The sequence below is a fragment of the Pleurodeles waltl genome, chromosome 4_2 (assembly GCF_031143425.1).
Source record: "Pleurodeles waltl isolate 20211129_DDA chromosome 4_2, aPleWal1.hap1.20221129, whole genome shotgun sequence".
Classification (NCBI taxonomy): domain Eukaryota; kingdom Metazoa; phylum Chordata; class Amphibia; order Caudata; family Salamandridae; genus Pleurodeles; species Pleurodeles waltl.
In genome coordinates, this window is record NC_090443.1 from 135,080,240 (window position 1) to 135,099,007 (window position 18,768).

Sequence of the window (18,768 nt, forward strand, 5' to 3'; positions counted from 1 at the left end):
CAGAGCGAGCTTCTTACACAGATCTTTACTTGGCTAAAGAGGTCTTATTTTCATCTTAAACGTTTGTAATTGTGTTTAATATTTAGGTGTGTAAATTTAAATACTCGGTTTGCGTCCACTAGTAAAGCAAGGTGGCCTCGGGGCCTCAGCCCCGCCCTTTTGTTGACCTTCTTTACCAGCATTTGATTTGTGCAGCAAGTTGGGTTCGACCGAATTATGAAATAGTTTCATTGTTTACAATGATTGTTTACGTCGACTCCATGTCAAATGCAGTAGGAATGGGGTTCGCGTTGCATATTCTGACATACGGTAAGAATGGATTTTACATAGTAAGGTCCCTAATAAGTGCATTTCGATGGTGCTTTACATACATTGTGGACTAGACACAAACCATTAGAAAAGGCGTTTGCGTTGTTTAACTCTTGGAGACCTTACAAAGGTCGCTAATTCAGCAGGGACTAAAATGGCCTGGCCTTTGTGTTCATTTGTAATTTAATGTTTAGTTTTGAGTTGTGTTGTTGTTTGAATACTATAATCGCTGGTTAAACATTGATTTGTTAAGTTATTATGTGCTTTACCGATTCCTGACTTCCTAACTCAAACCACTTCCCCAGAAAACCCTAGCCTGCTGTGCCTCAGAGTCTGATAATAGAGTATTAAAGGGTCATCTTTTGCTCGATATGGGTCCATTATAGTGTGGCCCCAGACTACCTGAGGTCAAATGCTCCAGTTTTCACAGTTGACAACATTAACTTGCGGCTGCTGTGATTCCACAAACCCACACGAAGTGGATGTGCGTTCTTATTGTCCACTGTCCCGAAGAACCCCCCTGCGGCACCTCAGCCTCCTACAGCACCTCAGCCTCCTACAGCTGCAGTACTTGTAGTCACTGGGGAAAAGGGATAAGAGTGCATAATGCCGCCTGTATCTCGGTGTCCCAATGCAGTGACTCGGCAGCCTTAGGAGTGGCCTGGTGAGTGGTCCCCATTGTAATAAACAAAGAAAAGGCTGGTGTGTTTTGCTTCCAGTATCTCCTCCAGCAGCGATTGTGTAATGAGTTGTTTGGACCTGTGTGAGGCTTCCCCTTTGAGCCATTGTCCGTCTGTGCCCTTGGGCAGTCGCACTGGACGAGGTCTGTGCGGCACTATGTTAGCTATGGCAATCTTTAGTCACTCGGTCAGGCACAGCAGCAGTACAGTGGTCCTGCATAGATGAGAACCGGCTGCGCCTGTTAAGGTCTCTGTAACACACATGCGCCCTGTGTGTGAAGGGCACTTAGCTGCACATGCCCACCTCTTAATTATGGGTGCAGATTTATAGGTTTTGAGAATTGGAAAAAAACGTTTTAGGTGAACTCCTGCCAATGTCTTGTGACCTATTTAATCTCTCATTTCCCACTTCAGAATTGTAGATAGTGTACATCTCTGTCCAGGAGCACATGCAGCAAAATTTACAATTAAGCATTTTTCTTATTTTTCCCTGTGGTGAGCCCACCTCCTCTAAAATCCCTGAAAGTTTGTAGTTGATTCATTCCATATCTCATCCAGGCAGAGGAGTTACTCAGCTGTCTGCCGGGTAAAAGTCTGAAGATTACTAGGATGGGAAAAGGTTTGACTGGAGTTTGTGAATGCTAACAACTCACAATTTGGACAGCTTTAACAAACTTTCAAAGCAAACACCTTTTTTTCTTCCCATTCCCACTCCTTGTCTGGGTTTGCTACTGTCGCTCTCTGCACTGATACTAAGAAATTCACAATAGGATTACCATTTGCGCTTCTCAGGAATTTTTCTGTGAATTTCTCACATGAAAAAACGTCCTTCTTTTGCTGGTCAAAAATGGCTTTGTGAATTGGTCTGTTATGTGCATAGACTTGGAAGCTGGATTAACTTTGGGGTTGGTGCACAGGGACCGGCATCAGCCATGGTAAGCCGCTGTATTTTAAGCTGCTTCAGAGCTGTAGATGTGAGGCCCAAGGTTAAACCCCATTGCGAACCAACCGAAGAACCAAAATCATCACATTGCTCACAGGCTAGCACCTCACATACTAACAGCCCTCAAAATGACAGAACCATAGCACACCCACACCCATCGGTATCAGCGAGACACTACTAGAAGATATTGCACCCTTCACGGACAGCTACTCGCCAACTACTGACAGCAATCACAACCCTCCCAGAGAAGCAGTCTGACTCTGCTGACAGCACTGATTCACCACACAGGCTAGTCATGTCATTTTACGGATGACACACACACTTCATAGACTAGCAGTCATAAGCCCTCATTATGATCATGGTGGTTCGGCCCGCCATGCCGGCAGTGGCGGCTGAAGCCGCCAGCTGGCATGGCTGGACGAACCGCCATATAATGCACATGGTGACGCCCGTCAGCGGCAGCCGTCACCCATCGCCAGGCTCCCGCCGTCAGGCAGCCTGGCGGTGGGATGAAACACCATCCGCCAGGGTAGCTGTGCTACCCTGCGGATAATGTTTCATTTCCCACCAGCCTTTTCCTGGTGGGCTATCCCCCCAGGAAAAGGCTGGCGGAGGGGTGCCCCTGCATTGCCCATGCACTTTGCATGGACAGTGCAGGGGCCCCTGTGCAGAGCCCCGTCGCTCAGGTCACTGCCTGATTTCCGGGCAATGATCTGCGTGACGGGTGCAACTGCACCTGCCGCACAGAGGCATTGATGACGGCTGAAGCCGCCGTCAATGTTTCGGCCAAGCCTTTCTGTGGGCCGGTGGGCGGAAACAATGTTTCCGCCCGTCGGCTCGGAAAAGTTCATAACCTTGCCAGCGGGGTTCCAGGGTCGTTGGCGGGTCAGTGTTTTGACCGCAAGCATGAACACGGCGGTTGTTAGCGCCGTGTTCATAATGACTACCATAGTTCACCAACAGAAACTCTTAGGCCCACATAGATTAGCAGTCTCACATAATTAAAGCACTCACATGCCTCACAGAATAGTTGTCACGCATACCAGAAAATCTTTAATAACTCTTTAATATGGTTAGCCAGGCCAGTGGGTTGTGTAAGCCTCTTACTTGATTGGTGAGTTTTCACGTGTAGCATTGAGAATCGGTCAATTGGAAATTTAGTAAAGTGAGTGTATGATTAGATACACGAGGACAAGTATGAGTGACTGTGTGGGTGGCTGACAGTCACTGCATGGGTGGAATGATCCAGACGCTTTGAGTTATAACCCAGACCGCTAAGCATCGCCATTGCTCGTTAAACTTTAAGTAATGATTGTACGATTTAGTGCTGACATTTTTAAAGACTGTCCCCTTCTGATCTCTGATTTTGTTTCTGGAATCATCCTTTAGGACGCAGAAATTGTGCGGACGAGGGACCCTAAAATTCTGTCAGGTTGTGATGTAGTTGTAGACGTGGGCGGCGTGTATGACCCTGAAACTCACAGATACGATCACCATCAGAGGTTAGTAAGGACGAGATGTAGATGAGACCAATGGTATTAACTTTATGGATCAATTTTCTATATTGTTTTAAGTGAACTGATAAATGCTTTACTGCTTACACCCTAGATGCCGGCTGTGTTCAACATCAACATTAAATTAAATAACATCCCTCCCAACCTCAATGACCTATTAAACATTATATGGACTTTCACATCATGAGACTATCTATACACAACGATTATCTGTGCCCTCACTTTGCAGCCACCAAGTTCAGCAGAAAAAAATCAAATAGTATTCTTCGGGAGGTGTAACTAGAGATGACTACCTATTTGTGCCTTCATGCATTGGAAGCAGCATGTGTGATTTGCAAGTTGCATAGATGTTGTGGACCTTCTTACCCACCCACCCCTTGTATCTCCTTCCCCCACCCCTTGTATCTCCTTCCCCCACCCACCCACCCACCCACCCCTTGTATCTCCTTCCCCCACCCACCCACCCACCCCTTGTATCTCCTTCCCCCACCCACCCACCCACCCCTTGTATCTCCTTCCCCCACCCACCCACCCACCCCTTGTATCTCCTTCCCCCACCCACCCACCCACCCCTTGTATCTCCTTCCCCCACCCACCCACCCACCCCTTGTATCTCCTTCCCCCACCCACCCACCCACCCCTTGTATCTCCTTCCCCCACCCACCCACCCACCCCTTGTATCTCCTTCCCCCACCCACCCACCCACCCCTTGTATCTCCTTCCCCCACCCACCCACCCACCCCTTGTATCTCCTTCCCCCACCCACCCACCCACCCCTTGTATCTCCTTCCCCCACCCACCCACCCACCCCTTGTATCTCCTTCCCCCACCCACCCACCCCTTGTATCTCCTTCCCCCCACCCACCCACCCCTTGTATCTCCTTCCTCCCACCCACCCACCCCTTGTATCTCCTTCCTCCCACCCACCCCTTGTATCTCCTTCCTCCCACCCACCCCTTGTATCTCCTTCCCACCCACCCACCCCTTGTATCTCCTTCCCACCCACCCACCCCTTGTATCTCCTTCCCCCCCACCCACCCACCCCTTGTATCTCCTTCCCCCAACCCACCCACCCCTTGTATCTCCTTCTCCCACTCACCCACCCCTTGTATCTCCTTCCAACCCCTTGTATCTCCTTCCCCCACCCACCCACCCACCCCTTGTATCTCCTTCCCCCACCCACCCACCCACCCCTTGTATCTCCTTCCCCCACCCACCCACCCACCCCTTGTATCTCCTTCCCCCACCCACCCACCCACCCCTTGTATCTCCTTCCCCCACCCACCCACCCCTTGTATCTCCTTCCCCCACCCACCCCTTGTATCTCCTTCCCCCACCCACCCCTTGTATCTCCTTCCCCCCCCACCCACCCCTTGTATCTCCTTCCCCCCCCACCCACCCCTTGTATCTCCTTCCCCCCCCCACCCACCCCTTGTATCTCGTTCCCCCAGCCACCCACCCACCCCTTGTATCTCCTTCCCCCAGCACCCACCCACCCCTTGTATCTCCTTCCCCCAGCCACCCACCCACCCCTTGTATCTCCTTCCCCCAGCCACCCACCCACCCCTTGTATCTCCTTCCCCCAGCCACCCACCCACCCCTTGTATCTCCTTCCCCCAGCCACCCACCCACCCCTTGTATCTCCTTCCCCCACCCACCCACCCCTTGTATCTCCTTCCCCCCCCACCCACCCCTTGTATCTCCTTCCCCCACCCACCCACCCCTTGTATCTCCTTCCCCCACCCACCCACCCCTTGTATCTCCTTCCCCCACCCACCCACCCCTTGTATCTCCTTCCCCCACCCACCCACCCACCCCTTGTATCTCCTTCCCCCACCCACCCACCCCTTGTATCTCCTTCCACCACCCACCCACCCCTTGTATCTCCTTCCACCACCCACCCCTTGTATCTCCTTCCACCACCCACCCACCCCTTGTATCTCCTTCCCCCACCCACCCACCCCTTGTATCTCCTTCCCCCACCCACCCCTTGTATCTCCTTCCCAAGACCCACCCACCCCTTGTATCTCCTTCCCCCACTCACCCACCCACCCCTTGTATCTCCTTAACCCCACCCACCCCTTGTATCTTCTTCCCCCCCACCCACCCCTTGTATCTCCTTCCCCCCCACCCACCCACCCCTTGTATCTCCTTCCCCCCCACCCACCCACCCCTTGTATCTCCTTCCCCCACCCACCCACCCCTTGTATCTCCTTCAATTGTATCTCCTTAACCCCACCCACCCCTTGTATCTCCTTAACCCCACCCACCCCTTGTATCTCCTTAACCCCACCCACCCCTTGTATCTCCTTAACCCCACCCACCCCTTGTATCTCCTTCCCCCCACCCGGTCCCTATACCTTTTCCCTACACACACCCACCCGGTCCCTTCTACCTTCTTCCCCCCCCCCCCCCCCCCCCCCCACCCACCCGGTCCCTGTACCTTCCCCCTCCCCCACCCACCCACCCTGTCCCTGTACCTTTTCTCCCCCCCCACCCACCCACCCGGTCCCTGTACCTTTTCTCCCCCCCCACCCACCCACCCGGTCCCTGTACCTTTTCTCCCCCACCCACCCACCCGGTCCCTGTACCTTTTCTCCCCCCACCCACCCGGTCCCTGTACCTTTTCTCCCCCCCCCCCCCCACCCACCCGGTCCCTTTACCTTTTCTCTCCCCCCACACCCACACGGTCCCTGTACCTTTTCCCTCCCCCCACACCCACACGGTCCCTGTACCTTTTCCCTCCCCCCACACCCACCCGGTCCCTGTCCCTGTACCTTTTCCCTCCCCCCACACCCACACGGTCCCTGTACCTTTTCCCTCCCCCCTACACCCACCCGGTCCATGTACCTTTTCCCTCCCTCCCTCCCCCCCACCCGGTCCCTGTACCTTTTCCCCCCACCCAGTCCCTGTACCTTTTTCCCTACACCCACCCGCTACCTGTACCTCCCACTGGTGGAGAAGTGTGGCTCAATGGTTAGAGCGGCAGACCCTGAAGCAGAGATCTGGCTCAAGACCAGGGTTCAAGTCCCGCTTCGGCAGGTCTTGGGCTCAATTCCCCTTGACCAGATAATTCTCGCCTCTGTGCCTAATCTAATTCATGGGTCCCACTCTGCAACTCTGGGCAATAGCTTGCTTAATCTCCACAACGGCCCCAACAGCGCTTGGATGCCTGGCTTCACCCTGGGGGTGCTCAGGAGTGGGCGCCTCACAGGGAAAAGCCAGGAGGGGTTCCATAGCGGTATGAGTACAGCGCTTTGAGACCCTAACGGGTGAGTAGTGCGCTGTACAAGTGCTAATTTACATTTACACCCGCTCCCTGTACCTTTTTCCCCTACACCCACCCTCCCACCCGCTCCCTGTACCTTTTTCCCTACATCCACCCTCCCACCCGGTCCCTGTACCTTTTTCCCTACATCCACCCTCCCACCCGGTCCCTGTACCTTTTTCCCTACACCCACCCTCCCACCCGCTCCCTGTACCTTTTTCCCTACACCCACCCTCCCACCCGCTCCCTGTACCTTTTTCCCTACACCCACCCTCCCACCCGCTCCCTGTACCTTTTTCCCTACACCCACCCTCCCACCGGTCCCTGTACCTTTTCCCCAGAGTCCCAGTAACTTTCCCTCACCCACCCACCTGGTCCCTGTACCTTTCTTCCACCCCCCCCTCCCCCCACCCGGTCCCTGTACCTCTCTACCCCCCACCCACCCATGGTCCCTGTACATTCCCCCACCCACCAGGTCCCTGTACCTGTGTCCCAAACGTAAGTTATCCATTGTTACAGAAAAAATCAGTTTGTGTCTCTCATCCACTTTGAATAATATTTTTTAATCCTAAAAAAATACTGCAGTCCTCTTAATCCTTTCAGAAAAGTAATTTCATGTTGTCATGTTCAAATAGCGAAAAGGTTTAGATTGTTGCCCTGAAGGAATCCCTTCCTCTGTGGGACGAACCACGTTGGCTGTATTAGTCATTCACATTATGAGAAGAGTATAAAGAATATTATCTTGATCACTATCGACTTTCGTGGCTTTTTTGTAAATTACAGTAGGGATGAAATCGGAGTCAATTTACTGTTTTCGGAGTGCTTCTCTTACAATTGTAGAGAAGACGAAATGTATGAGGAGAAACCATCATTTGATGGTTTCTCTTCGCCTCCACAAAGTAATATAGTTTGGTAACCACAAGTCAAGTAGATTTTTGATTTTGTTAAGTTTGTGTGCTAAATACTTTTAGTGATAAGATTGAGGTTTACTGATTTATCTTCTAAAATGACATTGTAAATATTGAGGCTGAAATTATGCCACATGTAACTTAGATGTTCTGCAATATGAAAATTTTGGCTGTCGGCTATGGTGACGATTTTTTTTTTTTTTTTACCCTTTAGGTTTTTTTGTTTTTTTTGCACAAATTGTGCAAACTTTCACAAAATGAATGTCTGTTTCAGGTATTATAGCAAATCCAATGAGGATTGGATTGTCTAAAAGCAGGTGATGCGATACTGGGCAATTCCATTATCAATCTCTCCAGTTCTGAGTAAATTGGGAACTTGAGCAAGAGGAACAGATTTGTCAAGGTTTAGACATGGATGAATGGATACAGTTAAGACATTAATAGTATTCACTGCTCTCACTGCCGCTCAAAGTGACCGGAGGAAAATTGTTGAATCATTTAAATGAAAATGTATAGGTAGCTTTTTTTTGCCGGGATCAAAATTTGTTGATAAGGAAGGTATGAGTTTAAAATCGGGATGATGTGAATCGTTTTGTATTTTTTATCTCGCTGTCATAGGAGGTAAGCTGTCAGCATCTTAAACTTTGCAAAGACTATCAGCCAGAAATGCAAGAATGGGAAATTTGCTTAGGATGGATGAATCGAATAGCTATGTATGTGTAGTACAAATCGCAAAGAGAATTGACTCAAGATGCTCAAGATTTGCATAGAGCTGCTTGAGGAAATTGACATTTTCAACCAGAAGTAAGTATTGAGCTTCTTGCTTGCAAGGAACTGGATCAAGAATATAGAACAACCTGTATACGTTTACCATTCAGTTCTATAACATCACATAAACTTCCAATAAGGCAGGATGGAAAGTAGGTTTCAGGTTCTCTCACCACTTAAATGATTTTTTGTTGAGTATCTTTTATTGCAATAAAAAAAAAAAAAAAATAGAAACAGTTTTCCCAAAACATAGGACCCTTATGTTCACATACTTTGGGTTACGATCTCCAAACAAATGGATAGCACCTTCTTTAACAGCCTCCCTTCGATGCCATGTAGTTCCTATTTACTCTACTTTTGTGGAAAAATGATCATGAAGCAGCTTGAATCTCAAAGCACGTCTTAAACTGGGTTTGCTGGAATCATTATACGTGTCTCTGGTCTACGTAAGGGGACATTTGCTCGTTGTATGCCTACTTCCTCAGCTTACTACTTATGCCTCAAATGTCCAGGTTTTGTATTTTGCTCTACTTTCTTCCGGATCTTCTCCCCCCCCCCCCCCCTAAAAAAAAAACACTTTGTTTTTTTTTTAAGGCTCTTGCTATTTTTTTTGTAGGTGAACGTGATTCCACAGAAAAAGGTCTACCTCTCCGACTGTTTTCAGTCGGGGTTTTTTAATGGTGACTTTTTATTGCAAACTAATTGGGGGCCGATTATTTAAGAAGATGAAGGTATGCCCTTGAAATTGAATTCACACCTTTTTAGTTTGGCATGTTATACATGCCACTTCACTTTGAAAATTAGAAGGCAGGCTGCTGAGTACTTCTGTTTGGGACACACCACCACTGTGCATTTAGATAGTCTTAATTTCCTGAGACCACCAGTGAGTCTTTGTAGACTTCTCCCTCTAGACCCTTAATCCGAATAGTTATTGTTCTACCGCAGTTCAAAAGATCTTCATACACAAATGCTGCTGAGATTTTTTTTTTTTTTTTTTAAAGAAAGTTCACCTTGCTTGTGGAATGAACCTGAGATCCCATACGTTTCCTGATTTAATGTTCCACAATACTGGCCCTGCAAGATCCTAGGATCAGGTGTTTTTCATCTGAACTGACAAAGTGAAACAGTAGATCAGACAGGAGAGATTACTGAAAAGATGCATCAGTACTCAACCCATCTAGAACACCCCATAACATTTTCACCAAATCGAAGGTCCTGCTCTGTAGACTCAGTGCAGACACTTTCTTTGCCTTTTGTGTCTTAGAAGCTTTTTGTATTTTACAGAGGAGAACCTTTTTTGTGTCTTAGATGAACAAGTCTTAGATGAACAACTTACTTACCTTCGGTAATGCATTATCTGGTAGAGGCATTGTGTTACTGTAGGTAAGTAACTTGTAAATCTTATAGATTTCTAGCCGCAGATTCCTTACCGTTGACTAGATACCCAAGTAATACCGTCCCCGGTGGTGGCCTGTGGGCACATTTTCTAAACTAGGAAGTCCTGCATTGTTGAATGGGCAAATTGCCCATCCCTGCAGACCTGACTGTCCGGGCAGAAGTGTTTGGTAAACGTGTGCAGGGTTGCCCATGTTGCTGCCTGGCAGATGTCCAGGACTGAGACTCTAAGCACCAACACAGAGATCGCAACTTTGGCTGTGGTGGAATGAGCCCACAAGCCCTTAGGGGGTTGTTTCTTGGCCAATGAGTAACATATTTTGATACTGAGAACAACCCATCGGGAGATGGTTTGCTTCTGCACAGCCCTACGTTTCTTAGCCCCAACATAGCTCACAAAGAGTTCACTGCCCCCCTGGAACTTTTTTGTGCGGTCAAGAACAACGCTCTTTCTGAGCCCAGACGTTGGAGTCGCTTCTCTTCTTTGGAGGGATGTGGAGGAATGTAGAAAGTGGGCAAGGTGACAGATTGGCCTGCATGAAATGGTGTCACCACGTTTGGGAATAACAAGGCTTTAGTGCAAGGCACTAAAAAGAGAGATAGGGAGGCTTGAATGACAAAGCCTGTAGCTTACTCCCCCCCTAGGCAGATATTATTACCACGAGAAAAGCTGATTTGATCATGAGCAGCCGGAGGAGAGAATTATGCAATGGCTCAAAGAGCGCACATCAGAAAAGTGAGGACCAGATTAAGGTCCCACTGAGGCATAATAAAAGGTGAAGGGGAAGACCTGTACTAGTCCATTTGAGGAATCTATTTACAATAGGGGACTTAAATAAGGAGGGGTTGGTCAGGCATCCGCAAGAAAGCAGGCAGAGCAGGAACTTAACTTTAAGAGTAACCAGAGCAGAGCCCTGTTGGGCAAGGGTGAGAATAAAAAGGACAGGTAGAGGAGCTGAAAGAGGGTTGTTTGATTTTCTCTGTACAATATAATACAAATTTCTTCCATTGGCAGACATATGCAGTCTTGCTAGATGGACACTTGACTGCCAGAATGACATTACAGACTTCGGAAGAAGGTCGGAGCTGTCAGCTGCTGCGCTCCGTCTCCATGCAAGAAGGTGGAGAGTTGACCGGTTCGAGTGGAGGCCTCTCACCTGCTGTTGCAACAGAAGATCCTCCTGGAAGGGGCAGCATGATAAAGGATCGATACTCCGTTGCAGAAGCCCGGTGTACCAGACTCTCTGTGTCCAGTCCGGAGCCACAAGAATTACTTGGGCTCCGTCGTTCCTGACCTTCATGAGAACTCTGGGCAGGGGTTGTATGGGCAGAAGGCGTACAGGGGCCGTAATTCCACTTGAGACAAAAAAGTCTCTGAGCGCTTGCCACCTTGGAAACTTGCAAAACTGCTGACATTGCGCATTCTCTTCAAGGTGAACAGATCTATCAAAGCTCTCCCCACTGCTGAAAGAGACGTTGCGCCACCTCCAGATGGAGACGCCACTCGTGATCCACTAGGCATCGCCGCTGAGTTTGTCCGCTCTGATGTTCAGAGAACCTGCCAGGTGTTGAACCACCACAGATAAGTCTGCTGCTCCAGCCATGTCCAGAGATGCAGGGCCTCTTGACAAAGGCTCCACCTCGCCCTGTTTGTTGCAGTTCCACATGGCAGTGGTGTTGTCCGTGAACATCTGCACTAGCCTTCCTTTGATGGAAGGTAGAAAGGCTTCGATGCCAGTCTGATTGATCGGAGTTCCAGCACGTTGATGTGGAGTCCAGATTCTACTAGAGACTTCAGATCTCCACCTTTCTCAGATGGCCGCCCCACCCCATGAGTGACACATCTGTCACCACTGTGAGATTTGGTTGGGGAAGGGAAAGGAGTCTGCCTTTGACCCAGTTGCGGTTTGTTATCCACCAATGCAGGTCCTTTGCAGTTCTGTCCAAGAGCTGGACCATGTCAGAGAGATTTCCCCCGATGCTGCGCCCACTCTAACTTCAGGTCCCACTGCAGAGCCTGCATATGCCATCTGGCATTTGTCACAAGCAGGGTTCAGAAGGCCATGAGGCCTCAAAGTTATTCTCACCTGAATCCAGGATAAAGGCTGAAACATCTCTATCATAGCTTGAATGTCCTGGATTTGCTGCTCAGGAGAATAAGCCAGAAACAGCACTGTGTCCAGAACAGCTCAAATGAAAGGGAGGGTCTGAAAGGGAGTCAGGTGTGACTTGGGAGCACTTATAGTGAACCCCAGCGAATGCAGGAGGTCCGCCATAGTCTGGAGGTGTGAGACGACAGCCTAGGGTGAGCATGACTTCAGTAGCCAATCGTCAAGATTGGGGAAAGACTGCCACCCCTAATTTCTGCAGATGTGCTGCGACCACCGCCATCACCTTGGTCAACACCTGAGGATTGCTGGTAAGGCCAAAGGTGAACATGGTGAACAGAAAGTGCTCGTGGTCTACCATAAACCACAGGTAACGCTTGTGGACAGGCAGAATGAGAATATGGAAATATATATCCCTGTGTCTGACCTGAGCTAATGTGAGCATCTTGAATTTCTCTTTTTTGAGGAAGAGATCAAGGGTTCGGAGGTCTAGGATAGGTTGAAGACCTTCACTCTTTTTGGGTATCAGAAAGTAGCAGGAATACCAACCACTGCCTACTTCTGTTATCAAACCCTTTCTACAGCTCTCTAGGCCAAGAGAGCCATGACTCCCTTGCGAAGCAAGTAGGATGATCCTCCGTCAGCTAATAGTGTGTTGGAGGTATAGGGAGAGGGAAGGATTTGAAGGGGAGGCAACTGCCCCTCCGAATGATCTGTAAGACCCACCTGTCCGATGTTATGGAGATGATTCTGCCACAAACTGGGTGCCAATGATCTTATAGAGCAATATTAGGAGGGCTTGGCGTCTGCAGCTGCCAAGGAGTTGGTGGTTGTAGCGGATCTCCTGATACTTGACCTTCGGGCCAGTATGCACCGCGCCCATGCATAGCTTAGGGAGCTTGTACAGGATGGTGGCTGGCATAAGGTTAGCGCAGTGGAATACCCTTCCTTATCCACAAAAGTGGTGAAAGGCAGACTGGGAACATGGGGCAACTGAGGAGCCTAAGGAGTTGGCCGTAGCCATTGATTCCTTAAAGTGCTCCAGTGCTGATTCTGCCTTTCTCCAAAGAGACTGGTGCCATCGAAGGGCATGTCCATGAGGTTAGCCTGCACATCCCCCAAAAAGCCAGATGTGCTCAGCCAGGGGTGACTTTGAAGTGCCACCGTCCATAAAACTGCTCTGCCCGGCGAGACGGTTGTGTCTGAACCACACCAAATGGTGAACTTGGCTGCATCTCTCCCATCCTTTACTGCTTGGGCGAGAGTGGCTCGGGCCTCCTCCTGGACCTATAGCAGCACCATCACTGTGTCCATTTCACCTATAAGAAAACCACAGAGCAACACCGCATCCAGCTACCTCCCCACCGCCGCTGGGGCAAAGTCACCCAAGAACAACTGACCAGCACCCTCATCAACAACCTTCCACCCGACGCAATCGACCCGAGCACAGCCGCCAACAACCTCCATCAATGGATCCTCGACTGCGCCAACACCCTTGCCCCTCTCAAGAAACCCACCACCATCCAAGGAAAGAAAAAACCAGCCTGGTTCACAGACTATCTCACCACCTCCAAAAGCAACTGCCAGAAGCTCAAAAAGAAATGGATCCAAGAACGCACACCCGACAACCTCGCCGCCCTCAAAAACGCCAACCGCGAACACCACCAACGGATCCGCAGCGCCAAGCGCACCCACTTCACCGAACGCATCAACAACAACGCCCACGACTGCAAAGAACTCTTCGGCATCGTGAAGGAACTCTCCAATCCGAAAGCCAACTCCAACGACATCCCGCCCTCCCAGAAACTCTGCGACGACCTCTCCACCTTCTTCCACCAGAAAATCACCACCATCCACGACAGCTTCATCACCGGTCCACCGCCAGACCCCACCCCCGACGTCTCCTCCCGCGACTGCCGCCTCACCGCCTGGACCCACGTGGACGAGGCAGAAACCATAGCAACCATGAACACCATCCACTCAGGCTCCCCCACGGACCCCTGCCCCCATCATGTTTTCAACTCGGCCAACGCCACCATCGCCCCCGAACTCCGCAAGATCATCAACCTCTCCTTCACTTCTGCCACCTTCCCGGACAGCTGGAAACACGCAGAAATCCAACCCCTCCTCAAAAAACCCAAGGCTGACCCCAACGACCTCAAAAACTTCCGTCCGATCTCTCTCCTCCCTTTTCCAGCGAAAGTCATCGAGAAGATCGTCAACACTCAGCTCACCCACTTCCTCGAAGACAATTCCATCCTGGACCCCTCACAATCCGGATTCAGACGAAACCACAGCACTGAGACCGCCCTCCTCGCCGCCACAGATGACATCAGACATCAAATGGACAACGGCGAAACCTCAGCCCTCATCCTCCTCGACCTATCAGCCGCTTTTGACACTGTCTGCCACCGCACCCTACTGACCCGCCTCCAGGAAGCCGGCATCCAAGATAAAGCCCTCCACTGGATCTCATCCTTCCTCTCCGACAGAACGCAGAGAGTCCGTCTCTCCCCTTTCTGCTCCAAAGCCACCAACCTCATCTGCGGCGTCCCCCAAGGATCCTCCCTCAGCCCCACGTTGTTCAACGTCTACATGGCCCCCCTCGCTCAACTGGCCCGCCAACATCATCTCAGCATCATCTCCTACGCCGACGATACCCAGCTCGTCCTCTCCCTGACCAAAGACCCGCTCACCGCCAAAACAAACCTCCACGAGGGACTAAAATCCATCGCCGATTGGATGAACAACAGTTGCCTGAAACTCAACTCCGACAAGACGGAAGTCCTCATCCTCGGACGCACTCCCTCGGCCTGGAACGACTCATGGTGGCCCTCCGTCCTCGGACCCCCACCCACCCCTGCCAGCCACGCAAGAAACCTCGGCTTCATCCTGGACTCCGCCCTCACCATGTCCAAACAGGTCAGCGCCGTCTCCTCCTCCTGTTTCAACACCCTTCGAATGCTCCGCAGAATCTTCAAGTGGATTCCAACAGAAACCAGAAAGACGGTGACCCAGGCCCTCGTCAGCAGCAGACTTGACTACGGCAACGCACTCTACACAGGCATCCCAACCAAAGACATCAAACGCCTCCAACGTATCCAAAATGCCTCCGCCCGACTGATCCTCAACATACCCCGCCGAAGTCACATCTCCCCTCACCTAAAGGAACTCCACTGGCTCCCGGTAGACAAGAGGATCACCTTCAAACTCCTGACCCACGCTCACAAGGCACTTCACAACACCGGACCCTCCTACCTCAACACCAGACTCAACTTCTACACTCCAACACGTCAACTCCGATCCGCCAACCTCGCCCTCGCCATTGTACCCCGAATCCAGCGCAAGACATCCGGCGGCAGTTCCTTCTCCTTCCTCGCCGCCAAGACCTGGAACTCTCTCCCCACATCTCTTCGCCAGACCCGGGACCTCCTCGCATTCAGAAGGCTCCTCAAGACCTGGCTCTTCGACCGCTAAACCAGCAGCGCTCCCCCCCCCCCCCCCCCCCCCCCCTCAGCGCCTCGAAACCCTGACGGGTACATAGCGCGCTTTATAAATACTATGATTGATTGATTGTGCAACAAGGTCCCATATTGTGTGGTTATAGTAGCCCAATAAGCATGCAGTCTTCACCGATCACAACGCAAGGCTGGTGGAAGAAAACATCTTCTTTCCTAAGCTATCCAACCTCTTGGATTCCCTGTCCAGGGGAGCGTTAGGGAATGCTCCATGGGAAGTAGAGGATTGGACAACCAAGCTCTCGAGGTGGGGTGTTAGGTGAGGTAAAATGGGTACACAGGGGCAGGGCGATAGCGGCTTTGGGTTCCTGGAGCGGTCATGCAACCATCATTTCGATTAGGAGTGTTACTTGCTAGGAGTCGCGTGCCGTGGTATCACCTGCTGGGCTGCTAGCCGCTTCAGGGATTGCTCCCTCAAAGCCTTCTGTACTATGACCTGGCAGTCTGAACAAAGCTTGGAGTCGTGGTTGCATTTGAGACACCACAAACAACAAATGGCGGACTGTAACTGACATGGCATGGTGACAGGCGCCACATGGTTTAAAAGCTGTCTTCCATGAACACACCCTTGACACACCAGGAGGTAAACCTCAAAATAGAATTTAACAAAATGTCGAAATAATTCAGACAAAAACCAACAGAGGGGTAGCCGTTCTCTGGATCAGCGATAACTGGGGCAGAAAGAAAAGAACTGACGTCCGTGTGCCATGATGGTGCCTAATTGGTCAACACAACATCACTTCTGGTGCTGGCGATGCCACCAACTAGCGCACAGGGTACTGATCACACAAAATTGTTACAGATCTAGTCTGATGCCTGGAAAATTGAAAGTTAAGAAATCTGAGGCTAAATGTCTCTATTAGATTTGCACTAACAACAAATGCAGTGTGGGACAGATGTTTTATGTGCCTGGTTTAGGAAGCAGTGTTTTGGTTTCAAACGTGAGACAAACTGATAACTGAACGGAGTCCTTAATAGTTCTATTTGACATTGGAAAACTGTGAATGGAAGCATGGGCCAGCAGGGCAGTGTCAGGAGATGTTTATGATCCCCCAACAACATTGTGCTGTTGGGGTTGGTGGGGGTAGGAAAGGAAAGTTGTGGAGGCAAGGTTTAGAGAATGTGCTGTACACAGTTGTAATTGAAGTGTGTGCTCAGATTAGGCACTTGTTTTCAGAAGGGTTTTGGAACTTAATGTTACTAACACGTTGTGTGTTTTGTGGCCCTCCATTTATTTTGGCTTTTGCTTTAATTTATGATTCTGCTTAATTGGAGGGGCCGAGTTACATGTTGGTACCACAGTTGGTGAAAAGGATTTGGTAATGCTATATTTTTAATAGGTTTTAGAGAGCGATGGGGATTAGTACAAGTTGCCAGAGCCAACACAATGCACAGTGTAGGTTTATTGCGCCCTGTGTCAAAGTCAAAATTACTATCCATATTTTGCTGCTGTACTGCTCTGTACTGGGCATGACGCAAAGGTCCTTTTGGCCATGTCCTTGAAGAATTCCATGTACTGAATGTTTTGGCTTTTTAGGTAGTCTGACGACTTTGCTCAGTCCGAGCAGTAGCATCCCCTTTTGTTTCTCTTCTGAATCCTTCTCTCCTGTTGCTTCTCATAGGTCTTTTGTGGAGAACATGAACAGTCTGAAACCTGAGAAACCCTGGGTGACCAAACTCAGCAGTGCTGGCCTGGTGTACTTGCACTTTGGGTCCCAGATTCTGTCCCACATCCTAGGTACTAAGGAGGACGATCCAAAGATCTCAGTGCTGTATGATAAGGTAGGACAAAAAGATACTTATTTTGGTGTGTTCCGTGGGATCTTTCTTCACAGTGGTTCTGCTATTTTCATGTTTAATATACCTTTGCCTTTTTACCCTATGGATTTGGAAGTATTGTTTGTAGGACTACGGGTGACTGAGATGGTCCCACACCATCTGGAAACTGTCAGCCTGACTTCTTGGGCTAGCTCGCCGCACTTTACCCAAACCTAGAAAGTAATGGGTATTTTTGACAGCCTAAAACCATGACACTCTGACTCTGCAGGGAAGTCATGGTGAACAGATCGTAACTTTCTCTGTTGCGCAAAGTCTCACATGTACCAAGGAGGATGAGGAAATGCAAGATAAGCTTCATATGCTTTATTAAAGCGATTGCATCTGATAATAAAAGGCATGAGCTGCGATGATTAGACAGATGAAGCATAACGCAGTGATTATTGTTAGGATTAGAGTGAAGAAAAAAAACAATTCTACCATCCTGGTAGGATCCTAAAACCCTATTATTTCCTACCTACTCCTTAATGTCTAAAACGTGAGAGCATAATAAAGTTAGCCCTTCTGCCTATCCCGGTCTATGGGAAGAGCGCCGACCCCCAAACCTAAAAGACGGGCAAGGGTCTGCTTGTTGTCTACTAGCAATCCTCTTGGTTTGGCTGAAGAGTCGGTGCCAGGATCAGCGAAGCTGTCAATGAAATGGTGTATGTATATTGGCGGCCATGACTGGAATGCCCTTTACCCTCCTTAGGCCTACGTGGTATTTATATAACAAATATGACAGTGTTCACAGAACAGACCTGACGTGAAAATATGTCTAGAACTGAGTTGCCTCTATAACTCATATAGGATGTCGCTGACTGCTTATAGTTTCTTTGATACAATGTGATTCATGTGTTATTTTTTCCCAGATGTATGAGAATTTTGTAGAGGAGATTGATGCCATTGACAACGGCATCTCCCAGTGTGATGCAGAACCACGGTATGCCATCTCAACGAATCTCAGCTCACGGGTTGGCCATCTGAACCCACGATGGAACGATGAGCAGCAGGACACAGAGGTAGGTATTTGAGATAGCAGAAGAATGGGTGACAACAGGTGGGCAAGAAGATGAAAGGGGTGAAGGAGGGGGGATAGTAACTGTGGTGAGCAAAGGCAAAGAAGTTGAAATAATTGTGCAGAGCCAGTCATTGTTTTTCAGGCAGGTCATGTTAATGCACAGTGCACAATCTGCCACTTATGACATTGTAGTGCCTTTGGATAACCTATGACTTTCCAAACATTTTTCAATCACAGATCCACTTGTTTCATTTGTTTCTCACATTCATGCAACACATTAATATTTTAAGAACATATCAAATAATGTATAACCATTAATAGTTCGAATGAATTTATTTGAACTGCAAACCATAAAAAATATACATTCAGCACCATGGTAAACATTCACTTAATAAAAAACAAAAGCCAGGCAGTGCACTCTCATGATGAGTTTAAAGTCTTTTGACAACACTATTAAACATACTTGCAATCATTTTCTCAAATATTCACCCACACATTGCAGCTCTTGGTGATGAATAATC

At 49.4% G+C, this 18,768-nt stretch overlaps 1 protein-coding gene across 1 annotated transcript in view; it reads left to right on the plus strand.

The window, feature by feature from the left end:
• Positions 1-18,768, plus strand: part of MYG1 (MYG1 exonuclease) — a 103,051-nt gene that overhangs the window by 45,403 nt on the left and 38,880 nt on the right. The window contains exons 2-4 of the mRNA XM_069230954.1: positions 3,322-3,434; positions 17,034-17,193; positions 18,099-18,248. Coding sequence (XP_069087055.1) covers positions 3,322-3,434; positions 17,034-17,193; positions 18,099-18,248 — 423 coding nt within the window. The remainder of the gene's footprint in view (positions 1-3,321; positions 3,435-17,033; positions 17,194-18,098; positions 18,249-18,768) is intronic.